This window comes from Symphalangus syndactylus, chromosome 23 (genome assembly GCF_028878055.3).
Source record: "Symphalangus syndactylus isolate Jambi chromosome 23, NHGRI_mSymSyn1-v2.1_pri, whole genome shotgun sequence".
NCBI lineage: Eukaryota > Metazoa > Chordata > Mammalia > Primates > Hylobatidae > Symphalangus > Symphalangus syndactylus.
The window spans coordinates 40,433,475-40,457,742 of record NC_072445.2 but is presented as its reverse complement, the minus strand read 5'-3'; the positions used below and the strand labels follow the sequence as shown (position 1 = coordinate 40,457,742).

Genomic DNA, 24,268 nt, shown 5'->3' with positions numbered 1-24,268 from the left:
GTCGAAGCTCACTTGCCTCCTCCGGGTTTTGCTCCAGCTTCTCCTTCTCCAGCTTCACAGCACCAGGGGGGACGGTGCAGGGCTCCGGGGAGGCCCCATCGGAGTTGCTCTCCACCCCGACTCCTGCTTCGCCTTCAGGCTGAGAGGTCTCCAAGCCGCCTTGGGGCACTAGCCCCACTCCAACCTGAGGCCCACAGTACGCCATCCCCCCACAGAACTCATACGGCGGGGGGCATGGGGGAATCCCCCACACCTCAGAGCCTGGCCCAACCCCCGGCCCAATTCCTGGCCCTCCAGGAGGGCCTTGGAAGCTTAGCCAGGTCCGAGGATCAACCCAGCCCGGCTCCGGCCCCCCTGGCCCATCACCTCCACCACCTGGAGGGGGCGAGAAGGCGAAATCCGAAGCCAGGTGTCCCGCCATGGGGAAGGAAGGCGCCCCAAGCCGGGGGCCTGGTGAAATGAGGGCTTGCTAAGGGACTACTCAACCCCTCTCTCCCTCCCCAGTCCCACCCACTAGCCTTGACCTCTGGCCCCGCCCCCTGGATGGGTGGAGGAGAGGGAGGTGGGGAGAGAAACTGAGGCGAAGGATGTTTGCCTAATGGTGGTGGCAATGGTGAAGAGGAAAACCGGGAGACACAACTGGGTGCCCCTCCAGGACTTCGGTGCAGGTCCCCCACCGAAACTTTTTTTTTTTTAAGACAGAGTCTCATTTTGTTGCCCAGACTGGAGTGCAGTGGGGTACAATGAGGGCTCAATGTAGCCTCGATCTACTGGGCCAAAGCAATCCTTCTGCCCCAGCCTCCTGAGTGGCTGGGACTACAGGCTTGGACCACCGTGCCCTGTTAATTTTTTTATTTTTAGTAGAGATGGGGTCTTGCTATGTTACCCAGACTGGTCTTGAATTCCTGTCCTCAAGCAATCCTCCCGCCTCTGCCTCCCAGTGTCATGATTAAAGGCGTGAGCCACCACACCCAACTTTCAACTCCCAGCCCGCTCCCTGGCACTCTCTCAGGCTCTGCACATCCCAGCTGTCTGGAATCACTCCCACACCTCCACGTTCTTCAGGAACCCAGGTGCTTGACCCCCCTCTCCACAGACCTCTGCCACTGTGCCTTCACCGGGGGCCAGTCACCCTCTCAGCTCCTCAAATTTATTGAATGTGTGTGTGGAGCTATCCCTGAATGCATCAACAGCCATAAGCACACTGGCCAGCTGCTCCCTTATGCCCTCCGCCTGACCCATCCAGAATCCTAGGCATTCCCATCCCGATACTGGCCAAATCTAGCCACCCCGCAGCCTGGGTGCCTGGCACCATCTGCCCAGCCTGCCAAATTTCACCCCATCTTCAAGAGTAGACTGCCAGACAAGGCCTCCATGCTATATCCCCCCCACCCCCCAACCCCCCCACCCCTCTGTCTTCCAGAATCAGATTCCGGACTCTCCTCATCTAACAGACTGAGGGGTTGGCCCCTACTTCCCCTTCAAGGGACCAGGCTTTGGATTGACTGGGCCTCAGTTTCCCAACCTTTGCCCAAACAGAGGGATCAGTCACCTGCTTTGGGCCCCCTCCACTATAGAACCTGCACATCAGGCTCCTTGCTCCCCTCTCAAGCAAAACTCAGACATCTAATACCATAGTAAGCCCCATTCTCCCTCCCCCACTTCACTGGCCCAGGCCTCCAGCCCTAGGCCTTGGGTGGGGAAAACCAAGGGGTGGGGGGTGTGGAGAAAAAAATATCTGACTTCAGGTTCAAAGAAGCCTGGGAGGGACTGGGGGAAGGGGGCAGGACAATGGCCTTGGCTGGACAATCCCAGTCCCCAGAGGGGGCAGCTCTAACCCTAAACAAGTGCTCAACCCTTGAATGGGCCTGGATGGCTCCCCTGGGGACTGCTTCCTGCTCCCCAACCCCCCAGTCCCAATCCCCTCACACAGAATCCCCTTCAGAGACGCTAAAAGGAGCTCCAGCAACCCCCCTCTGCAATCCCCTCAAAGACTGAGCCTCAGACGGGCACCAAGGGCCCCCCACAGGGACCTAGGTATCTAGTTCTTCCTTCCTCTGGGGGACTCAGGCGTCCAGCTTCATCGTGCATCCCTCCCCCAGCCCCCCAGATTGAGAGATGTGCTTTGTTTAGTGGGGCTGGCTGGCAGAAAGATGCAGAGCAGGTGGAGAGTGATTTGTGGAGGGGTGCAGGAAGGCTGCCCTAAGCTCCCCTTCAGGGTCTGTTTTTCTGGGCCTGGCCTGAGTATCCTGAGGCTCATGCTGCTGGTCTAGTGCTTGATTCTGTTTGCAAGAGAATAGCCAACGGAATGCCTGTCTGTGAGGGATGATGTTTGTCTGTCTGCTCCCAAAACTTGATCTCAGTGGAGGGCCTGGGGTAAGTCCGGGGGCTCCAGAGGGGGCTCTGGGCCAGGGCTCCCCACAGCTACAAAGGCCAGAAGGCCAGGTCTGGACTGGGCACGCTGACCTCTGTCGACTTAAGTAAGGCTTCTCATTGCAGGCTCCAGGCTCAGCCCTGCCTGGGCTTGTCTGCTGGGGTCAGTGGCTCTGTCTGCCTTCTGAGGGGATGGGTGTCCTGTGGCCAGCTGTCTTCATCTTGGTGGCATCCGTGAGTCTTTTGAGCCTTTTTCCCCACTCTCATGTTGCCTCTGTTCGTGTGCCCATCTCCTGTCTGTGTAGACTTTTTGAGCCTAGTTGTATGTGTGCATTTCAATACCAGCCACAGGTCTGCCGGAAGGTCTACAAGGCAGTGGTGTTGGAGCGGTGTTCACTTCTCAGCCTTTAACTGCCCAAAAGGCAGGTAGATTATGGGGCCTAGTAGGGGTGGGAGGAACATGCTTCGGAACAGGAGGAGGCCCCTCCCCAGCCATCTCAATCCCCAGGACAGAACCATCACGGCACCTTTGTCATGCATCTCTCTGCTGTCTGCCAAGAGGACGGCCTCTCAGAGGAGGGGGAGGGGCAGGCCTGGGATTTGGCTGGAATCTCCACACTAGTGTTTCTCAGCTTGCCATCCTCCAGGTTCCCCAAAAGCACTCTCCCCAAGCCAGTCCAGAGAGTCCCTGCTGCCTATTTTCCTAGTGGCTCCTAAAACACCTTCCCCAATTTCCCCACTCAACACCACCCTCTTGTTTTTAGATTATAATTTGTACTGTAGGTGGTGTATTTCTGGCCTGGGCAAGAGGCCCATTTCCGAGAGGGACACAGACAAGGGTGCCTGGGTCCCTGGCTGCCTTGTGGCTGGATATGAGCCCGGTCAGGGGTCAGCCTCCTGCATGCCTAGACTCCTAGCCAGCCCCCACTGGGGTGCTCAGGGCTGATGGGAGGTTGAGGCATGCTTTCCTTCCTTCTCACCGTCCTGTTACGCCTGAAGGGTAGGTGGCTTCACTTCAGCCAAGGCCAGCTCTCCCAAGCCCCGACCAGTGCTGGGGGCCACCGCTGGGCCTGGAGGAGACTGGAAGCCAGGCTGAGTCATCAGAACTGGTCCCATGATTCCCTGGATCTTAGAAAGTCACCATAAAAAGATACTTCACACACACCTTTATTATTACAGTGCAATGTCAAGACCCTTCACAGAGCACTGCCAGGGGACCCAGGTGAGGCCCAACTCTCCCCACCAGGTGTGGCGGCTGGCATGGCTGAGTGGGGACAGGTGAGATGAGCAGCCTTGCTGCTGTGAGCCCAGCCTTCCCTTCCCCTCACTGGGAGATGGGGTGCTGTTTGGTTGAAAAAACCAGCTGAAAAAACTCAGTTGGGACCAATAGAGACTTGCTCTTGACCAGGTCTAGGAAACCACTTATTTTGACTTCCTAGGCCTGTCAATCTGAAGGCAAAAGAAACGCAAGAAATGGAGGGCTGAGGGTTCAGGCTTGGCCCACCTTGGGAGATGATCTCCCTTAATAGCAATTTAGACAAATTCCTTTGCTCACTGTGGACCAAGTCCCCTCTTCTCAACAAAGGACTCTCTGATCTCCCCCAAGAGACCTGCAAACTGAGGTCACCTTATCCCAAATCCAGACACTCTTACCTCAAATAGAGGAGTCAACTCTCTAGCTGTAGCCTGTAGGGAGTCAGAGGTGAGAGCAAGAGGAGTGGGTGAGCTGGGAGGATTGGTCAGGAACAAACTAGGAGGCATGGACCAGGTTCTAAGTCCTGGCTCTGACTCCCTGGCTAATGGCACCTCCCCCTCCTGTGCCTCAGTTTCCTCACCTAGTAAAGAGGATTTGGACTAAATGAACTCTAAATTTCCTTCCAACTCAGACATAAAATTGCTGCCCCACTCTCATATGCCCTCCCATCTACCCACCCCACTTACTTGACATGGGAATGTAGACTTCTCTCTGCACACCTGTGAAGAGAAATGGGGGTAGGAAAGCTGGGAGTGGTGTTCAATGAGAAGTTCGCATGGGCCTCACCGTACCCCGCCACCTACCTCCAAGCATCCTTCCTGGGGAATCTGGCAGGTTTTCCCCTGAAGTTTGATCAAGAGATATAGGAGGGAGGCTGGGAGCGGTGGCTCATGCCTATAATCCCAGCACTTTGGGAGGCCGAGGTGGGCAGATCACTTGAGGTCAGCAGTTCAAGACCAGCCTGGCCAATATGGTGAAACCCTGTCTCTACTAAAAAAAAGAACAAAAAAAAATGGTGGTTTTTTTTTTTTTTTTTTTTGCATGTGATTGTACATGCCTGTAATCCCAGCTACTTAGGAGGCTGAGACACGAAAATCACCTGAACCCAGGCAGCAGAGGTTGCAGTGAGCTGAGATCGAGCCACTGCACTCGGCAACTGCATTGCCTGGGCAACAGAATGAGACTGCATCTCAAAAAAAAAGAAAAAGTAAAAGTAAAAAAGAGAGAGAGATAGGAGGAGTTTGGGAGCCCAGTTTTGATTTGGTTTTCATTGCTTGGGTGTTTATAAGAAACATACCCGGGCACAGTGGCTCACGCCTGTAATCCCAGCACTTTGGGAGACTGAGATGGGCAGATCACAAGGTCAGGAGTTTGAGACCAGGCTGGCCAACATGGTGAAACCCCGTCTCTACTAAAAATACAAAAATTAGCCGGGCGTGGTGGCAGGTGCCTGTAATCCCAGCTACTTGGGAGGTTGAGGCAGAATTGCTTGGACCGGGAGGCGGAGGTTGCAGTGAGCTGAGATCACACCGTTGCACTCTAGCCTGGGCAACAAGAGTGAAACGAAACTCCATCTCAAAAAAAAAAAAAAAAGAAACATACTTCAGGAGATAAAACTTCTCATGAGTAAGATGGGGGAGGAAGGAGAGGGAGAGAGAGAGAGACAAAGACAGAGAGATGGAGATAATATATATGTATATTAGGAGAAGGCAACCCAAGTCAGCTAGAGAGGAAATAGGACCCCTTACCCACTCCCCTCTCTTTTCATATTCCCTAGGCTGCTCTTCTTGAAATTTCTTTTCTCAAGCCCCAGCCTCCCAGAGAGAGTGATGTCCAGTGATGCTTAAGGTTGCTTCCAGCTCTAATACTCTGAGCATACCTGCTGTCCTGCCCTTTCTCCACTTCTTCCAGAGGAAGGCACCTGCAGCTCCCACAACAACCACTGCAGAAGCCAGGAGCCCACAGAAGATCCAAACTGGGGGGTGCTTTGCGTGGGGAGGCTCTCGAAGGCAAGAGGGTATGTGGGTCTCTGTGAGACCAGCCAGGCTCCCTACCTTTGCTACATGCCTCCAAACCCCAGCTGCTCATCTGAGGTTGCACAGAGACTCAGCATCAGCCTGGTGCATCACCAGACAGGAGAGCCTATGCTCACGTCAAAGGGATCACAGCAGACTGCTGGCTCTGAGCAGTGCCATGCGAGGGGGCAAGTGGCTTAGGGTTCCAGGGACTCAGGGGCTGGGGCAGCCCATCCCTCAGCTAAGTTAGCTGGACACTGGAGGATAGAAGTCAAGGGCCTAGCATGTTGGGATGGCTCCTCTCCAGGGCCTTTGCAGAAAGTCCCATGCACCAAGGGGGCTAGTGGGACAGGGAAAAGTAGTGGCAAAGACCTCCTAGACAAACTGGCTGCCTCTGGTCCTATCAAGCTGCCGTACATCCTCCACACCAGGGCTTTAGGCACCATTCCACTGTGTTCCATGGTGACTGTAGGTGATGCCCCAACTTGAGAGCCCTTGGGTGCTCAGCCCTGGGTCAGAACTTGAACACCAAGTGGGAAAAGGGCTGACCAAGCATGGGAGAGGGAAGGAAAGCAGAGTGGCTAGGATGGTCAGCAACAGAGCTGTGCTCATTTAGGACATGGGTACTGAAATGGAGTTTTGAAGGCTGGCTAAGGGGCCTGCACTCCATCCCTCCCACAGTGCCCTCAGCTCCTCCACCTTCCCCACATGGACCAGTCCGCACCTATCACACCTACGGTGGGCCGTGGTCCCACCCCAGCTTTCAGGTATTTCCAGAGAGGGTAGATGCAGCTCTAGGTCAGGAAGGATTGTTTCCTTCCCTTCTCTCCTTCTGCAGCTCTGCTTGGTTCTGGCTGGCTTTTGCTGGAGTTGAAAGACTCAAGTGTGCTAAGAAGGAAGTCCTGGCCATCATAGTTGTAGTGCCAGTGTCCCGAGCTGTTCCGGTTCCCCAACAACTCACAGACCACCGTGGTCTGGAGGTTGTGTGACTCTGAAAAGCCAAAACCCCAGAATTCCAAAGTTACAAGAGGGCAAAACAGTGGCTCTCTCCACCTCCGCTCCTACCTCCTCCCAAAATGCCTGAAATTCTCTTCCTCTGACTGATAAACCCTCGCTCATTCTCCAAGACATATCTTGTCTGTCAACCACATCCCCACCAAAGCCACACTGCACCCGCCTTCCCTCCCATACAGCAAGTGGCTCCCTCCCATGTACCCAGCATGCACTGTTCAGCCACATATACCCACCCAGCCTCCTGAAGGCCCAGCACAGACAGCGTTGTGTTTAAATCCCTGATCTACATGCCAGCTACTGGCTATATGCCCATGGCAAATGTAATGGAACCTCTCCAAGCCTTGCTTTCCTCATTTGGCAACTGGACATAATCATAGTCTCTACCACACAAGTAAAGATAACATGAGATAATCCTTGCCAGTGTTAATGTAGGACCTACCAATAAGAATTCAAGAACTAGTAGCTGCTATTGTAAGGTGTATTATTGGTAATAGCAAAATGAACAGCACTTACTAGGCTTAAATGTTTGCTAGATGAAAAAAATGATATTGGTTAGAAATATATTTTGCTCAGGTCACCAGTGTTCTTATTAACTACTGGTGGTGGCGAGAGGTGAATGTCAGAAAAAGGCCAGTTTTTCCCATTTCCTGGATTTGAGAAAGTTGGATAAGTTTTTTTCACCTGGCCGGGTGCGGTGGCTCACGCCTGTAATCCTAGCACTTTGGGAGGCCCAGGCAGGTGGATCACGAGGTCAGGAGTTTGAGACCAGCCTGGCCAACATGGTGAAACCCCATCTCTACTAAAAATACAAAAATTAGCCAGGCGTGGTGGCAGGCGCCTGTAATCCCAGCTACTCGGGAGGCTGAGGCAGGGGGATCGCTTGAACCTGGAAGGCGGAGTTTGCAGTGGGCTGAGATCGTGCCATTGCACTCCAGCCTGGGCAACAAGAGCAAAAAAAAAAAAAAAAAAAAGACTTTGTTCACCTGAAGGGAAGGCTTCGGAGCTTAAGGACATGGCTTATTTCTTAGAGACCTAGTCCTTGACTGAGGGAAAGGGTGAGGGTCTTACACTTCTGTCCTACTCTTGCTAATAGCTAAGACCCAGTCCTTTTGGCACCTAAAACAAGGTACATAAAACAAGGTTTGAGTCAGGGATGAATTCCCCCAGGCAGAAGGAAATAGCATCAGGATCTCAGTGAAGCGGGGTGGTATCTGAGTGCCTAGCACAGTGCCCCACGCAGAGCTTAATGCATCTTAGCTAAACAATAACGAATGCAGCTGCACGTCTTCAGGACTATATTGAGCTCTTCTCTCTTTTCTGCCTCCTCCTGAGCCCCCAAGCCCAATCACCTTGGCTCTGGTTGTTGTGTGTCACGATGCTCCTCAGGATGGTGACAAGGTGTAGGGCTCTGGCCTTCAGTCTGAGAACCAGCTTCTCCCAAGCTCTTGGGTCCCTGGCCTGAGCCCAGGATGCACGGGGCTCTGCCCACCTGCCCTCCTTGCAGCACCATAAGAAAGGGTGGTCATCCAGGTAGCCTGAGACTTCGTAAGGGGCTTGCCCAGGGCTGGGCTGGGAAAGAGTAATGAAGTCATAGCACAGACAGTGGGTTGCTGAGGGAAAGAGAATGATGGGAAAGGGTTATTTTCCAACAGGAGTCTTACCTGGGAGACACTGCACAAGGTGCCCGTGTGGTGAGGCTGTGTGACTATTTTTGAGGGCACCAAAGGAGTGGGTAAGGGGAATGCAGACTGAACAATGGGAAGGGAATCTCTTGTTTCCCTGCAGGGCCTCATCTAGGCTCATTGTTTTAAATAGTAATGACTCCCAAATCTCTACATGCCTGTTCTTCACACTGGTATATCCAACTAACTACCTGTTGGTCATCTGGACCTAAGGTTCCATATGGCCTTAAATCTGACACATCCAAAACTGAGTATTTCCTCTTGGCCCTGGCCATGGAACAACCTGCCTCTCATCCTATACTCCTGGTGGGTGGCATCATCCTCTCACCTGCCTGCTTACTCAAGCCAGAACTGGGTTGAGGTGTGGGCAACTACCTGATGTCATGTAGCTTGCTGGTACAATAGCACGAAGTGATCTGAGAGGTCATGGAACAAAAAGGCTCGCAGACCAAATGTAAATGCTCAAATAACATGGTTTATTAAATAAATGTAAAACACATTCTGAGAAGCAGGAGGCAGGTGCTGGGTGGGTCAACACACGGGAGACGGTGCAAGTTGGGTAGAATGATCACACCAGCTGAACTGTGGGTCATGCAGTGTGCATCCGTCCTGTCAAATTGAAACCTCATGAATCCTGAGTGCCTCATGTCTCACGTATTTAGGGTACCGTGAATATTTAGTGCCTCCTTGGTCTTTCTGTCCCTTTCGATCTCTGTACACACGAATATGTTGTACTATCTACAGATGACTAATTTAGCTATCTATGTGTAACACTTCTTTTGAGTTTATTTGTTTTCCTGTCTTCTACAGCAGAATTGGATATTCCCAAACAATCGGCAAGTCTGGCGTTTATCCTAGAGTGCTGCCTCCCTTCACACCCCCTAGTTTCAAACAGTCAGCAAGCCCTGCCCATTTTTAACTTCCTGTTTCTCGAAACTGGACATTCCTCTACCTCCACCAAACCAGCCCATAGTATGGCTTGCTTGGATTATAGCCAGAGTCTTTCTAACTGGTCTCTCTCCCTCCAGTCTTAAGCATATAAAATCTGTCCTCCTTGATATAATCAGAGTGATCTATCCAGAAATACGTATCAGACCGCATACCTCTCTGCTCTTCCTCTAAGGATTCCCCTTTTGTCCTCAGGATGGTTTCCAAGCTCCTTAGCAAGCTAAACAAGGCCCCTTGAAGGCTGCTGTCTCCACCCTCATCTCCCACCACACCCTGCCTTCACCTGACCCACTTGGAACAGGAAGGTTGCAGCACCTCTGTACTCCTGCAGTTCCACCTCCCAGTGCCTTCCTGAGATGGTCCCGTGGAGGGAAGACCCATCCTTCCCTTCTCCAAACACCACTTAAACCCTTTCATTAAACCCTTACCCTGGCCTCAAACCATCTACCATGCTGCTGTACCCCTTTATTTCAGAGATGGCTCTGACTTTCACTCAGAGGTGACATTCACCCTACCACTTGTCTATGGCTGTGCATCCCTCTTGGGGCCATCTCTTTTCCTGTTCAGAGCTGATTCCTCCAACTCCCTTGATCCCTTGGTTATTCCCTCTATCCAGCAGGGAAGTCCTCCTGAAAACCAGCTCCTGACAAAGGTAAAAGGGTACAGTACAGTGCTCTCCAAGCTCCCAGGAGCCTGAGAATCACCTGGGCTGTTTTCCAGGCCTTTTCCCTTAAGACCCTGACTCAGAAGGGTTGGGTCCAAAATTATTTACATATGTATGTATGTATTTAGACGGAGTCTTGGTCTGTTGCCCAGGCTGGGGTAATTTTGTATTTTTAGTAGAGGCAGGGTTTCACCATGTTGGCCAGGCCGGTCTCAAACTCCTGACTCCTGACCTCAGGTGATCTGTCTGCCTAATTTTTTTTATTGAGACGGAGTTTCACTCTTGTTGCCCAGGCTGGAGTGCAATGGCGCAATCTCGGCTCACCACAACCTCTGCCTCCCGGTTCAAGCGATTCTCCTGCCTCAGCCTCCCAAGTAGCTGGGATTACAGGCATGCACCACCACACCCAGCTAATTTTGTATTTTTAGTAGAGAGGGGGTTTCTCCATGTTGGTCAGGCTGGTGTCAAACTCCCAACCTCAGGTGATCCACCCACCTCAGTAGGCATGTGCTACCACACTCAATTAATTTTTTTTTTTTTTTTTTGAGACGGAGTCTCGCTCTTTGGCCCAGGCTAGAGTGCAGTGGCATGATCTCTGCTCACTGCAAGCTCTGCCTCCTGAGTTCACGCCATTCTCCTGCCTCAGCCTCTCCGAGTAGCTGGGACTACAGGCGCCCGCCACCACGCCCGGCTAATTTTTTTGTATTTTTAGTAGAGACGGGGTTTCACCGTGGTCTCTATCTCCTGACCTCGTGATCCGCCCACCTCGGCCTCCCAAAGTGCTGGGATTACAAGCGTGAGCCACCACGCCCGGCCCGATTTTTTTTGTATTTTTAGTAGAGATGGGGTTTCACCACGTTAGCCAGGAAGGTCTCAATCTCCTGACCTCGTGATCCGCCCACCTCAGCCTCCCAAAGTGCTGGGATTACAGGCATGAGCCACCGCGCCCGGCCACACTCAATTAATTTTTATATTTTTTGTAGAGTGGGGTTTTGCCATGTTCAGGCTGGTCTCAAACTCCTGGGCTCAGGCAATCTCCCCACTTCAGCCTCCCAAAAGTGCTGGGATTACAGGTGTGAGCCACTGCACCCAGCCTATTTTTTTTTTTTTTTTTGAGACAGAGTCTCGTTCTGTCACCAGGCTAGAGTGCAGTGACGCGATCTCAGCCCACTGTAACCTCCGCCTCCTGGGTTCAAGTGATTCTCCTGCCTCAGCCTCCTGAGTAGCTGGGATTACAGGCACGTGCCACCGCACCCGGCTAATTGTTGTATTTTTAGTAGAGATGGGGTTTCACTATGTTGGCCAGGCTGGTCTTGAACTCTTGACCTTGGGTGATCCACCCGCCTTGGCCTCCCAAAGTGCTGGGATTACAGGCGTGAGCTACTGTGCCCAGCCCTATATTTTGTTTTTCAAAAATGGGGTCTTGGCCGGGCACGGTGGTTCACGCCTGTAATCTCATCACTTTGGGAGCCCAAGGTGGGTGGATCACGAGGTCAAGAGTTCCAGACTAGCCTGGACAACATGGTGAAATCCTGTCTCTACTAAGAATACAAAATTTAGCCGGGCGTGGTGGCAAGTACCTCTAATCCCAGCTACTCGGGAGGCTGATGCAGGAGAATCACAAACCTGGGAGGAGGAGGTGGCAGTGAGCCAAGATAGCCATACTGAACTTCAGCCTGGGCAACAGAGCGAAGACTCTGTCTCAAGAAAAACAAAAAACCACAAAAATTAGCTGGGCATGGTGGTGGGTGCCTGAAATCCCAGCTGCTCGGGAGGCTGAGGCAGGAGAATCACTTGAACTGGGAGGTGGAGGTTGTAGTGAGCTGAGATTGCACCACTGCACTCCAACCTGGGCGACAAGAGTGAAACTGTGTCTCAAAAAAAAAAAAAAAAAAAAAAAAAAAAAAAAATTAGCTGGGCATGGTGGTGTGTGCCTGTAATCCCAGCTACTCGGGAGGCTGAGGCAGGAGACTTGAACCTGGCAGGCAGAGGTTGCAGTGACTCTAGCCTGGGAGACAGACTGAAACTCTGTTTCAAAAACAAACAACAACAACAACAATAAAAAAACAAAAGATGGGGTCTTGCTTGCTATGTTGCCCAGGCTGGAATGCAGAGGCACAATCATAGCTCACTGCAGCCTGGAACTCCTGGGATCAAGTGATCTTCCCACCCCAACCTCTTGAGTAGCTGGAACTACAGGGACGTTCTACCATACCTAGCTCAAGAATATGTTTTTTTTTTTTTTGGTTTTGTTGTTGTTGTTGTTGTTGTTTGAGACGGAGTCTGGCTCTGTCGCCAGGCTGGAGTGCAGTTGCGCGATCTCAGCTCACTGCAACCTCTGCCTCCTGGGTTCAAACGATTGTCCTGCCTTAGCATCCCAAGCAGCTAGGATTACAGGCATGCGCCATCACCCCCAGCTAATATTTGTATTTTTGGTAGAGATGGGGTTTCACCATGTTGGCCAGGATGCTTTTGATCTCTTGAGCTCAAGATCCACCTGCCTCAGCCTCCCAAAGTGCTGGGATTACAGGCGTGAGCCACCGTGCTGGCCTTTTTGTTTGTTTGTTTGAGAAGGTATCTTGCTCTGTTGCCCAGGCTGGAGTGCAGTGGTGCCATCTCAGCTCACTGCAACTTCTGCCTCCTGGATTCAAGCGATTCTCATGCCTTAGCCTCCCAAGTACCTAGGATTACAGGCACCCACCACCGCACTCGGCTAATTTTTTTTGTATTTTTAGTACAGATGGGAGGTGGGGTTTCCCCATGTTGGCCACGCTGGTTTCAAACTCCTGACCTCAAGTGTTCCACCCGCCTCGGCCTCCCAAAGTGCTAGCATTACAGGCGTGAGCCACCTCGTCCAGTCAAGAATCTGTATTTTTTTTCTTTTCTTTCTTTTTTTTTTTTTTGAGATGGAGTCTTGCTCTGTCGCCCAGGCTGGAGTGTGGTGGCGCAATCTCGGCTCACTGCAACCTCTACCTCCTGGGTTCGAGGGATTCTTCTACCTTAGCCTCCCGAGTAGCTGGGACTAGAGGCGTGTGACATTACGGCCTGGTGAATTTTTTTATGTTTTTAGTACAGACGGGGTTTCACAGTGTTAGCCAGGATGGTCCGGATCTCCTGACCTGGAGATCCGCCCGCCTCAGCCCCCCAAAGTGCTGAGATTACAGGTGCACACCACCACGCCCAGCTAATTTTTTTTTTTTTTTTTTTTTTGAGATGGAGTCTCGCCCTGTTGCCCAGGCTGGAGTGCAGTGGCGTGATCTCGGCTCACTGCAAGCTCCGTCTCCCGGGTTCATGCCATTTTCCTGCCTCAGCCTCCCGAGTGGCTGGGACTACAGGCGCCTGCCACCACGCCCGGCTAATTTTTTGTATTTTTAGTAGAGACGGGGTTTCACCGTGTTAGCCAGGATGGCCTCTATCTCCTGACCTCGTGATCCGCCCACCTCGGCCTCCCAAAGTGCTAGAATTATAGGCATGAGCCACCGTTCCTGGCCTAATTTTTGTATTTTTAGTAGGGTCAGGGTTTCACCATGTTGGCCAGACTGGTCTTGAATTCCCGACCTCAGGTGATCCGCCTGCCTCGGCCTCCCAAAGTGGGATTACAGGTGTGAGCGACCACGCCCGGCCACGATTCTGTTTTTTTTTTTTTTTTTTTTTTTCTTGAGAGGGAGTTTCGCTCTTGTCGCCCAGGCTGGAGTGCAATGGAGCGATCTCGGCTCACCGCAACCTCTGCCTCCCGGGTTCAAGCGATTCTCCTGCCTCAGCCTCCCGAATAGCTGGTATTACAGGCATGCACCACTACGCCTAGCTAATTTTTTTTTTTTTTTTTTTTGTATTTTTAGTAGAGACGGGGTTTCTCCATGTTGGTCAGGTTGGTCTCGAATTCCCGACCTCAGGTGATCCACCCTCCTCGGCCTCCTAAAGTGTTGGGATTACAGGCGTGAGTGACCGCGCCCTGCCAAGAATCTACTTTTAACAAGCACCTCAGATGATTCTTTTGAGACATACTACTGTGGACAAGGTTTTCACTCTTTGAGCCACATTCTTCATATATGAGATAATTACACCAATCTCAGAGGATTAGAGGTCATACCAAAAAACACACCTGGTAGTTACGTTAAAATATATTTTTAAGGCCAGGTTAAAAACCACGATGAGGCGAAACCCCATCTCTACTAAAAAAAATACAAAAATTAGCTGGGGGTGGTGGTGCACACCTGTAATCCCAGCTACTCGGGAGGCTGAGACAGGAGAATCCCTAGAACCCGGGAGGCGGAGGTTGTAGTGAGCCGAGATTGCACCACTGCACTCCAGCCTGGGCGACTGAGTGATTCTCCATCTCCAAATATATATATATACACACACACATATACCTATATATGTGTATATATGTATATATATATATATTTTTTTTTAACAAACATAGCTGCTATCGTTGGCTCATTTTCTCCTTTTTTTTTTTTTTTTGCGACAGGGTCTCACTCTGTCACCACGTTGAAGTGCAGTGGCACAATCATGAGGCCCACTCTAACCTCTGCCTCCCAGGCTCAAGCGATCCTCCCACCTCAGCCTCCAGAGTAACTAGGACTACAGGCGTGCACCACCACGCCTGGCTAATGTTTTTGTATTTTCTGTATTGACAGGTTTTCCTCATGTTCCCCAGGCTGGTCTCAAACTCCTGTGTTCAAGCAATCCTCTGCCCAGCTCGGCCTCCCAAAGTCCTGGGATTACAGGCGTAAGGACCTTCTATGGCCAAGTTTAAGCTTCCAGTGGGAGACATGGGACAATTATTTAGCAGATACAACCAGTTTCAGAGGAAGCCTACCTACCCCCTAAGCCTGACCTTATCTTGCAACCTCCATCGCCCCAGACCTCCCCCGGCTCCAAAAAGCGCTCCCAAGAGGCCTCCTAAAGGCCACAGTTTGAGTAAAGTTATGGCTCAGGGGAAGGGGAGAGGTGCTAAATAATTAAGCCCCCCACTACTCAGCACCCGCGTGAGGCGTCGTCAGGCCTCCAGTGGTGGTGGTGGCACCGGGCCTCAGTCTCCCCGGAGGGCTGGACTCTCGCTGCTAGGCTGTGGGGATCAGGCGTTGTGGGGGAGGGGGACACTTAGCAGGTATAGAGGGCGGAGCAGAGCCCCGCAGTCACTGGCCTGACTTCCAGAACGAACCGTCGCCAGCAAGCACAGCAGTAGGATGAGGGGGATGCAAGAGCGGGGACAGATGGGGATCGTGCTTCTCGCTCAGGTCCAGGTCCCCGGTCACCAGGCCGGCGAACATCACATGCAGTGCTCCCAGCCAGCGTAGTCCCGCCCAGCTTCCAGCTGAGCGTACCGGGAGGCTCCCATTGGACCGGAGCTGCTATGGAGGCGGGACTTTCCCTTTTTCTTGAACCCCATTGGGTTAAGTCCTGTCCAAGACAAGAGTCTCTCCTCAGCAGTGGGAGGGGTGATTTGGCTCATCCATACTTAAGAATTTGGGGTTTGAGGCCGGGTGCGATGGCTCACGCCTGTAATCCCAGCACTTTGAGAGGCCGAGGCGGGCGGATCACGAGGTCAGGAGATCAAGACCATCCTGGTTAACACGGTGAAACCCGTCTCTACTAAAAACATACAAAAAAATTAGCCGGGCGTGGTGGTGGGCACCTGTAGTCCCAGCTACTCGGGAGGCTGAGGCAGGAGAATGGCGTGAATCCGGGAGGCAGAGCTTGCAGTGAGCCGAGATTGCGCCACTGCACTCCAGCCTGGGCGACAGAGCAAGACTCCATCCCCCCAAAAAAATAATTTGGTGTTTGAGACCCGGCGTGGTGGCTCACACCTGTAATCCCAGCACTTTGTGGGGGGCTGAAGCAGGCGGATCAACTGAGGTCAGGAGTTGGAGACCAGCCTGGCCAACATAGCGAAACCCTGGTGCGCACTTGTAAACCCAGCTACTCGGGAGACTGAGGCAGGAGAATCGCTTGAATCCGGGAGGCGGAGGTTGCAATGAGCCGATATAGCTAGCGCCACTGCACTCCAGCCTGGGCGACAGAGTGAGACTCCATCTCAAAAAAAAAAAAAGAGAGAGAATTTGAGGTTTAAGTTGTCTCTCCTTGGTCGCTGTGGAGTCGAGTGTTTTTATGTTCAGACCTCTTCCTGCCCATTTTAGTTATTTAATTTATTATTTATTTATTTATTTATATTTTTTGATACGGAGTTTCACTCTTGTTGCACAGGCTGGAGTGCAATGGCGCGATCTTGGCTCACTGCAACCTCCGCCTCGCAGGTTCAAGCGATTCTCCTGACTCAGCCTCCTTAGTAGCTGGGATTACAGGTGCCTGCCACCACGCCCGGCTAATTTTTTTGTATGTTTTTAGTAGAGACGGGTTTCACCGTGTTAGCCAGGGTGGTCTTGATCTCCTGACCTCATGATCCGCCCGCCTCAGCCTCTCAAAGTGCTGGGATTACAGGCGTGAGCCACCGCACCGGGCCTCAAACCCCAAATTCTTAAGTATGGATGAGCCAAATCACCCCTCCCACTGCTGAGGAGAGACTCTTGTCTTGGATATATATATATATATATATATATATATATATATATATATATTTAGCAAGTAGTCAAGAGCTAGTCTATTTTGATAGATAGCTAGATAGCATTTCTCATCAGAGTCTCTTGCTGGGCAAGAGCAGTCAAGGTTTGACTGGTTTTATTAGTAATACTTTCTTTTTTTTTTTTTTTTTTTTTTTTTTTGAGACGGAGTCTCGCTCTGTTGCCCAGGCTGGAGTGCAGTGGCGCGATCTCGGCTCACTGCAAGCTCCGCCTCCCGGGTTCATGCCATTCTCCTGCCTCAGCCTCTCCGAGTAGCTGGGACTACAGGCGACCCCCACCACGCCCGGCTAATTTTTTTTGTATTTTTAGTAGAGACGGGGTTTCACCGTGGTCTCGATCTCCTGACCTCGTGATCCACCCGCCTCGGCCTCCCGAAGTGCTGGGATTACAAGCGTGAGCCACCGCGCCCGGCCTTAGTAATACTTTCTAAACAGCTTGCAACCGTATGATTCGGTTGAACATGTAGATGGGGGTTTGATATCCTCATGAGCCATCTTGTGTCTAAGTGGCAGGCCTATAGTATTATATAATTTTTTTTAGGAGGTCATTTATCATCTTTCCAATTAACTATGGCTATGCTTCGTTTTCCGCAGGAAGCATAGACTGGGAAGCCCAGAAGTTTACCTGTTTTTATGGGCAGTAAGAAGAAAGATGGCTTAATGGTGCCAATTACACAGCTACCTGTCCACTAATCAGGTAGCTTAGCATAAGCTCTGTGTATAACCCGGTGGGGGCCGTCCAGTCCTGGTGGAATTCTGGGTGGGCCCAAACAGTCTGCAACTTTGGAAATTTACTGAATGGATTTCTTTCTGTGTAATCGGAACTCCACCATGTAACTGTTTTTGTGGTACCATTATACAGCTTTTGCCTAAGACAACTAAGCCGCCAAACAGGATCTTTTTTATCTTCTTTTTAAGTAGCCCAAATGACACAAGACCAGTATTGATACATCTCACATAAATATGATTCTTGACAGATATACTTATTTTTTTTTACTGTGTAACTTTTTTTCCAATTTAGAGAACCACATCCTATTCCATGCTGCTTACTATCAATAGCGGCACAAGCGTCAAATTTTAACGTTACATTTTTGGGGACTCCTCTTTTTTCTTTTCTAGCTATTACCTTACTCGTGTCACCTAGAAAAGGACCAGTCCTTAATTTTATTTTAAAAACTGTGATCATGGGAGGCTTAAAATGGGTCATAACACGCATCAGGTTGGTTATTCCCTGGGCTACATACCTTGGATAGTATTATACAAACAAGTTTCTTTTAGAGTCCTGGTACACTTATAATAACCATAAAATAATAGAACTGTAGCAATCTTTTGTGCTACCTCAGTGACTTGATGTATATACTGGAAATAGTTCTCAGTCTGAGGAAGGTCAGTTGAAGTCCTTACTGTACACGTCCAAATTTTAAGGAAAATGAGTCCCACGATGAGTTTCCTCATGCTTCGGCCGTGTGTGGACCAGTCAGCTTCTGGGTGTGACTGGAGCAGGGCTTGTCTTCTTCAGAGTCACTTTGCAGGGGTTGGCAAAGCTGCTCCCATCCACGTGCAGCTCCCAGTCTACTGATGTTTTAGGGTGGTCTCGGAGGTTGGGCCTACTAGAATAAACTGAGTCCAGCACCTCTGAACTATTATGTTTAACTGGGCTCTCTGATACCAGGAGTATGGTGGCGGGGTTAGGGTGTTGCAAACTTCAATGGTTATGTGGGGAATTTCACAGAGCAAGCTTTGGTATCTAGTTAGTCTAGCATTTATTAGCTAATGATGTCCTTTGGTATTTATTAAAGTCACCACAGCATGGGGGGACTTTATGTTTAGGTTTTGCCTGTTAGCTTATCTGCTTATTGTGCTAACAGGGCAGTTGCTGCCAGGGCCCTTGGACATGGGGGCCAGCCTTGGGAAACCCCGTCTAGTTGTTTTGAGGGACAGGCCACTGGCCTTGGCCAGGGCCCTACAGTCTCGGTTAAAACTCCAACTGCCATTTTTTCTCTTTCTGACACATAGAGTGTAAAGAGTTTTGTCAGGTCAAGTAGCCTCAGGGCTGAGGCCAACATGAGTTTTTCTTTTTAACTCATGAAAAGCTCTTTGCTGTTGGTTGTAATAGATGTAGTTTATCTAATCTAAATTTTTATTGACTGTCGTCTACCAAAATATTGACTTAAATCTTGTAACTATTTGATTTCAAGCTTTAAATTGATCTGGTATTCTTTGCGGGGCTCCAATTGCATCTAAATAGATATGAGAGTTGAAAGACCTATAAGGGGCTTCTCTTGCTTTATGATGTCTTATTATTTTTTTTCCTCTAGTTGATGAAATGCCAGGGTGAAAGGGATAGCCAAATGGACTAAAGCACAAGTGCCACTCTAGTTATTCGGCAGAGTGCCCAGTAAAGGTCCACCGCAATACCACCACACATCCGCTCGGGGATGAACAAGCGCTGACTGATTGATAAGCTCTTTTTTTTTTTTTTTTTTTTTTTTTTTGAGACGGAGTCTTGCTCTTTCTCCCAGGCTGGAGTGCAGTGGCACAATCTCGGCTCACTGCAAGCTCCGCGTCCCGGGTTCACGCCATTCTCCTGCCTCAGCCTCTCCGAGTAGCTGGGACTACAGGCGCCCGCCACCACGCCCGGCTAATTTTTTGTATTTTTTTAGTAGAGACGGGGTTTCACCGTGGTCTCGATCTCCTGACCTTGTGATCCGCCCGCCTCGGCCTCCCGAAGTGCTGGGATTACAAGCGTGAGCCACCGCGCCCGGCCTAAGCTCTTGAAAATTCTTAAGCTCACTGCATCCCTTCAGGTCTCCAAGGAATGCTGTCTCCTCCCTGCCATGAGAGACAAGAAGTGAACTTAGTGTTGGGAGACGGAAGCTGGATGGCCCTCGGGGGCTGACCCGCAGGGACTTCGGGATATAGCAGAGAGAGCTTGGCATGACTTGTTACTCCAGGCCGTAGAATCCTGGAAAAGAGCTACCATGGAGCCCACACCTGGTCGACTGGAGGACCACCTTAGTGGAAGAGGGACAATCAGGGCCTCTGGCCTGCCATGTGCACAAGCATAATAACTGCTTTTGTTTAATGTGCAGATGGAATATTTCATCCATTTCAACCAGGCATTTGCATCTTGGTATGCTGTCTTAATTGCCAAAGTTTGTTTTAAGTCTTTAACTTCTATGATCCTCTAATAAAATGAATGTTTCCTTTAGCACCTATTTTTATTAGTTTTTAGACCAAAGAAAGCTAAACAACATTTTATATTTAATAATGCTTCTTGTATGATTTTTATACCAGATAAGCTAAATTTTACCTTTATATTAGTGTGTTATTAATGTTAAACTTAATTTTAATAAAACCTTGTAGACATATTTATCCAATTTTTCATGTTTGACCATAAGGTAAGATTTTATAGACTCTTTTTAACCTTTTCTAATTTTTGTTAAAGAGCAGGTTGATGCTTTAAGAAAAACCTGTTGCATTTTTACTTTAATGTCCAGTTCACAGAAAAACTGGATGATACCTTTTTAACTTTAGCTAATACGTTTACACACAGAATTTTCTTTACAATTAACATTTTAAAACTTGCTTACACTTTCAAAATAATATTTTTTTTAACCTTTTAATGTAGGTAAAAATCCACATTCTTATGCCTCTTTATAATCTTTTTACCAAAGGTACATTTTACTTTTCTTATACACCTTGCACATAAACTGTTTTTTTTTTTTAAATAGTACTCAGGAGGCCTTATTACTTTTAAATTATACAATATTTTTTGCATAAATTTTTTATAACATTTTTTCTTTCACGACTTTCGCCGACAATTCTTCAACATGTCTCAACTTTCTGACTTATTACAAACGTTTTTTTTCTTTAAACAACCAGTTAATTTATTTCAGGACAAGAATTTACCATATAACACTCTTTTTACATAAATTCTGCCTCCCCCTCTTTTTTTTTTAAAGTGAACTTTTTTTTTGTCTTTGGACTAGACTGTCTAAGGCAACAAGATTAGAAGTTACCATAATACATGTTATACTGTTAATTTTTAGCAAACTTCACTTTTGTTGAAAACCTTGTAAGTTTGGGATTTCAATTATCCTTTGCTATTAATAAGACCTTGTTTAGTCTAAATTAACTTAGAATTGGTATAGATGGCCTTTTTTTCTCTCTGCTGGTCTTTCCTTGCCTCTGCAAGACGCTTATGCTACTGTTCTCTTAACTACTGTCGGGGGGAAGGGGGTCTAAAACCAGCTGTAACTGTCTATGTACAGAAACTGGTCTGGATGCCTTGGCCTACAGGTTACTTTGTGTCATACCTTTGAAACAAGGGACCTGTCCAGGCTTCCTTCTGATGGCCAACCCACCTCTAATGCTGGCCAGTCTATTTCACAAGTTCTAAGTTTTCTTGGTGTCACAGTAACACCGTAATCTCCCTTAAATTCTATCTTGAAAAAAAAATTTTTTTAACATAGTTCCTAGTGGGGTGGGCTTACTCGTGCCTGACCCATGCTTCTTCGAGACAAAACACCACGCTCACACCACACGCACACTACAAAACAAAAAAACAGGTAAAAAGGGCACACACACTTTTGCAGTTTACACCAAACCAAAATCAAAACCAAAATCAGAGTATCCAGAAATCCAAGCCAGGTCAAGACCAAAACCAAAGTATCACACGATCTAAGTCAAGTCAAAACCAGAACAAAAGTGCCAGTGCAGGCACACCATGGGTGATCAGGCCACACTTCCACTCAGATGGAGTGGGGCAAGTTCCAAAGACTAGTCTTACCAAGTTTCAGATGTCTGGACTCCAAGTGCCAGTTCCTTCCCAGTGTTCAGCCACTGTGTTAATCCTCCACGGGGGCCTGCTACGCGCTGCTTTGGTGAGGCATTCCACCCGGGCAATTTCCTACCCGGGATCGCTCTTTGGATCGCGTCACTCAGGCTGGCCGGAGTCCACCGCAGGGATGCTCCACAGGGCAGGCCTAAGCCGCCTAAGGGGCTGCATTGGCAGTCCATAACAGTTACCTCGCTTCTCAGTCAGGGAACCAAGAAATGCAGCAGGACGAGCCACAGACAAAACCTTTCAGACATCGAGTTGTAGAAGGAAGGGCTTTATTCAGCTGGGTGCATCGGCAAGCTACTGCCTTAAAATCTGAGCTCCCTGAGTGCACAATTTATGTCCCTTTTAAGGGCTCACAACACTAAAGATTTCACATGAAAGTGTCGTGATTGATTTGAGTAAGCAGGCGGTACGTGACAGGGGCTGCATGCAGCAGTGGTCAGAGAGAAACAGAACAGGGCAGGGAGTTTCACAATGTTCTTCTATACAATGTCTGGAATCTATGAATAACATTGGGTTCTAAGTCATGAGTTGATTTTTAACTACTGGGTTTAGGCCAGGCAGGCCCAGGCCTGGTTTCGGGCCTGGCGCCAGGCTGCCTGTCTTTGGTTTTACTTCCTTGTTGTTTTTTCTTTTTTTTTTTTTTTTTTTTTTTTTTGAGACGGAGTCTTGCTCTGTCACCCAGGCTGGAGTGCAGTGGCGCAACCTCGGCTCACTGCAAGCTCCGCCTCCCGGGTTCACGCCATTCTCCTGCCTCAGCCTCTCCGAGTAGCTGGGACTACAGGCGCCCGCCACCACGCCCGGCTAATTTTTTTGTATTTTTAGTAGAGACGGGGTTTCACTGTGGTCTCGATCTCCTGACCTCGTGATCCACCCGCCTCAGCCTCCCAAAGTGCTGGGATTACAGGCGTGAGCCACCGCGCCCGGCTTCCTTGTTGTTTTTTCTTAAAACAGGTACTGAGTATAAAACAATATAAAACAATATGAAAGGGTCTGTCTCTTCCCTCAAAGGGAATAGGCTGCTGTGGAGAAAGGTAAATAAATGGTGGAAGGAATTACACGGGGGATTAACTAATCTGTACACCAAATCCCCATGACAGGCAATTTACTTCTATAACGAACCTGCTCATGTAAAAGTTTGTTGGCCAGGCATGGTGGCTCACGCCTGTAATCCCAGCACTTTGGGAGGCTGAGGTGGGCGGATCACTTGAGGTCAGTAGTTTGAGACAAGCCTGGCCAACATGGTGAAACTCCATCTCTACCAAAAATATGAAAAGTAGCCGGGCATGGTGGCACGCACCTATAGTCCCAGCTACTCGGGAGGCTGAGGCAAGGGAATGGCTTGAACCTGGGAAGGGGAGGTTGCAGTGAGTCGAGATCATGCCACTGCACTCCCGGCTGGGTGACAGAGTGAGACTCTGTCTCAAAAAAAAAATAAAAAAAAAGCAAAAAGTTTTTAAAAGAAAATAGTGGAAAGACAGAGACCCTAGAAGAGGGAGAAGGCCTAAGGCAATTTCTTCTTCCTCTCTTCCCCACCATTCTTTCAGCCACTGTGGAGAGAGGGAGAGTACGGGGTGCAGGGTAGACAAGAGTAGACAATTCTGATTATTTGAGGAGGGTTTGTGGGTTAGAAGTGAGCTTCTCACCGATTTTATTTATTTATTTTGTGACGGAGTCTCACTCTCTCACCCAGGCTGGAGTGTGATCTCGGCTCACTGCAACCTCCGCCTCCCGGGTTCAAGTGATTCTCCTGCCTCAGCCTCACGAGTAGCTGGGACTACAGGCATGCACCATCATGCCTGGCTAATTTTTTGTATTTTTAGTAGAGATGGAGATTTCACCATGTTGGCCATGTTGGTCTCAAACTTCTGACCTCAGGTGATCCGCCCACCTCGGCCTCCCAGAGTGCTGGGATTATAGGCGTGAACCCTGCGCCTGGCCTAAAAACTTTTATATTAAGTTCAGGGGTATATGAGCAGGTTTGTTATAGAGGTAAATTGCCAGTCACTGGGCTTTAGTGTACAGATTAGTTAATCCCCCTTGTAATTCTTTTCATCATTTATTTACCTTTCTCTACAGCAGCCTATTCACCTAACAATAAACTGAGTGCCCATTATGTGCCAAGAAATGGAGATAAGGATATGAGTAAGGAATCTTACTTATCTCCAGTTCTTGTAGCATATACTCATTCTGTTTCTCTTTCCTTTGGCCTAGTTTGAGTGTCCAGCAGGTGTTTCAAGTCACTGATTATGTATCCAGTCTGCGAAAGTTGTTTGTACAGCCTGCTTATCCTCTCGTTTGGAACTTCAGTACTCTTTTTTTTTTTTTTTTTTTTTTTTTGAGATGGAGTCTTGCTCTGTTGCCCAGGCTAGAGTTCAGTGGTGTGATCTCGGCTCACACGATTCTCCTGCCTCAGCCTCCCAAGCAGCTGGGATTACAGGCGCCTGCCACTGTGCCCAGCTAATTCTTGTATTTTTACTAGAGACGGGGTTTCACCGTCTTGGCCAGGCTGGTCTCGAACTCCTGACCTCATGATCCACCCGCTTTGGCCTCCCAAAGTTTTGGGATTACAGGTGTGAACCACCGTGCCTGGCCATGAACTTCAGTATTCTATAGATGGTATTTGATAGATTGAAAGGGAGTAGATTAGGGGTCCAGAGAGTGTCTGGAAGCTTAAAAGAAAAATGATTCGGCTGGGTGTGGTGGCAGGCACTAGGCATGGTGGTGCGTGCCTGTAGTCCCAGCTACTGGGGCGGCTGAGACAGGAGAATTGCTTGAGCAGTGAGCTATGACCATGCCACTGCACTCCAGTCTGGACAAGAGAGCAAGGCCCTGTGTCTATTAAAAAAAAAAAAAAAAAAGTAAAGAAGATACATAAATTGAGAAAT

The 24,268-nt window shown here is 49.4% G+C and overlaps 1 protein-coding gene across 10 annotated transcripts in view; it reads right to left on the bottom strand.

Annotated features, from left to right (window-relative positions):
* The window catches only part of POU5F1 (POU class 5 homeobox 1), a 28,661-nt gene extending 6,102 nt beyond the window's left edge, over positions 1-22,559 (bottom strand). The window contains exons 1-6 of one of the 10 annotated variants that reach the window (XM_063632541.1): positions 21,327-22,559; positions 9,798-9,930; positions 8,007-8,267; positions 6,368-6,634; positions 4,432-4,618; positions 17-4,347 (exon numbers count right to left, since the gene is read on the bottom strand). In XM_063632541.1, the coding sequence (XP_063488611.1) occupies positions 17-421 (405 nt within the window). In that variant the 5' untranslated portion in view covers positions 422-4,347; positions 4,432-4,618; positions 6,368-6,634; ... (1 more) ...; positions 9,798-9,930; positions 21,327-22,559. Of the gene's footprint in view, positions 1-16; positions 6,635-8,006; positions 8,268-9,797; positions 11,818-15,118; positions 15,358-21,326 lie in introns of those variants that run through there. The other 9 variants (XM_063632543.1, XM_063632548.1, XM_063632542.1 and 6 more) reach the window with 9 other exon arrangements.
* Between the last annotated feature and the right edge of the window lie 1,709 nt (positions 22,560-24,268).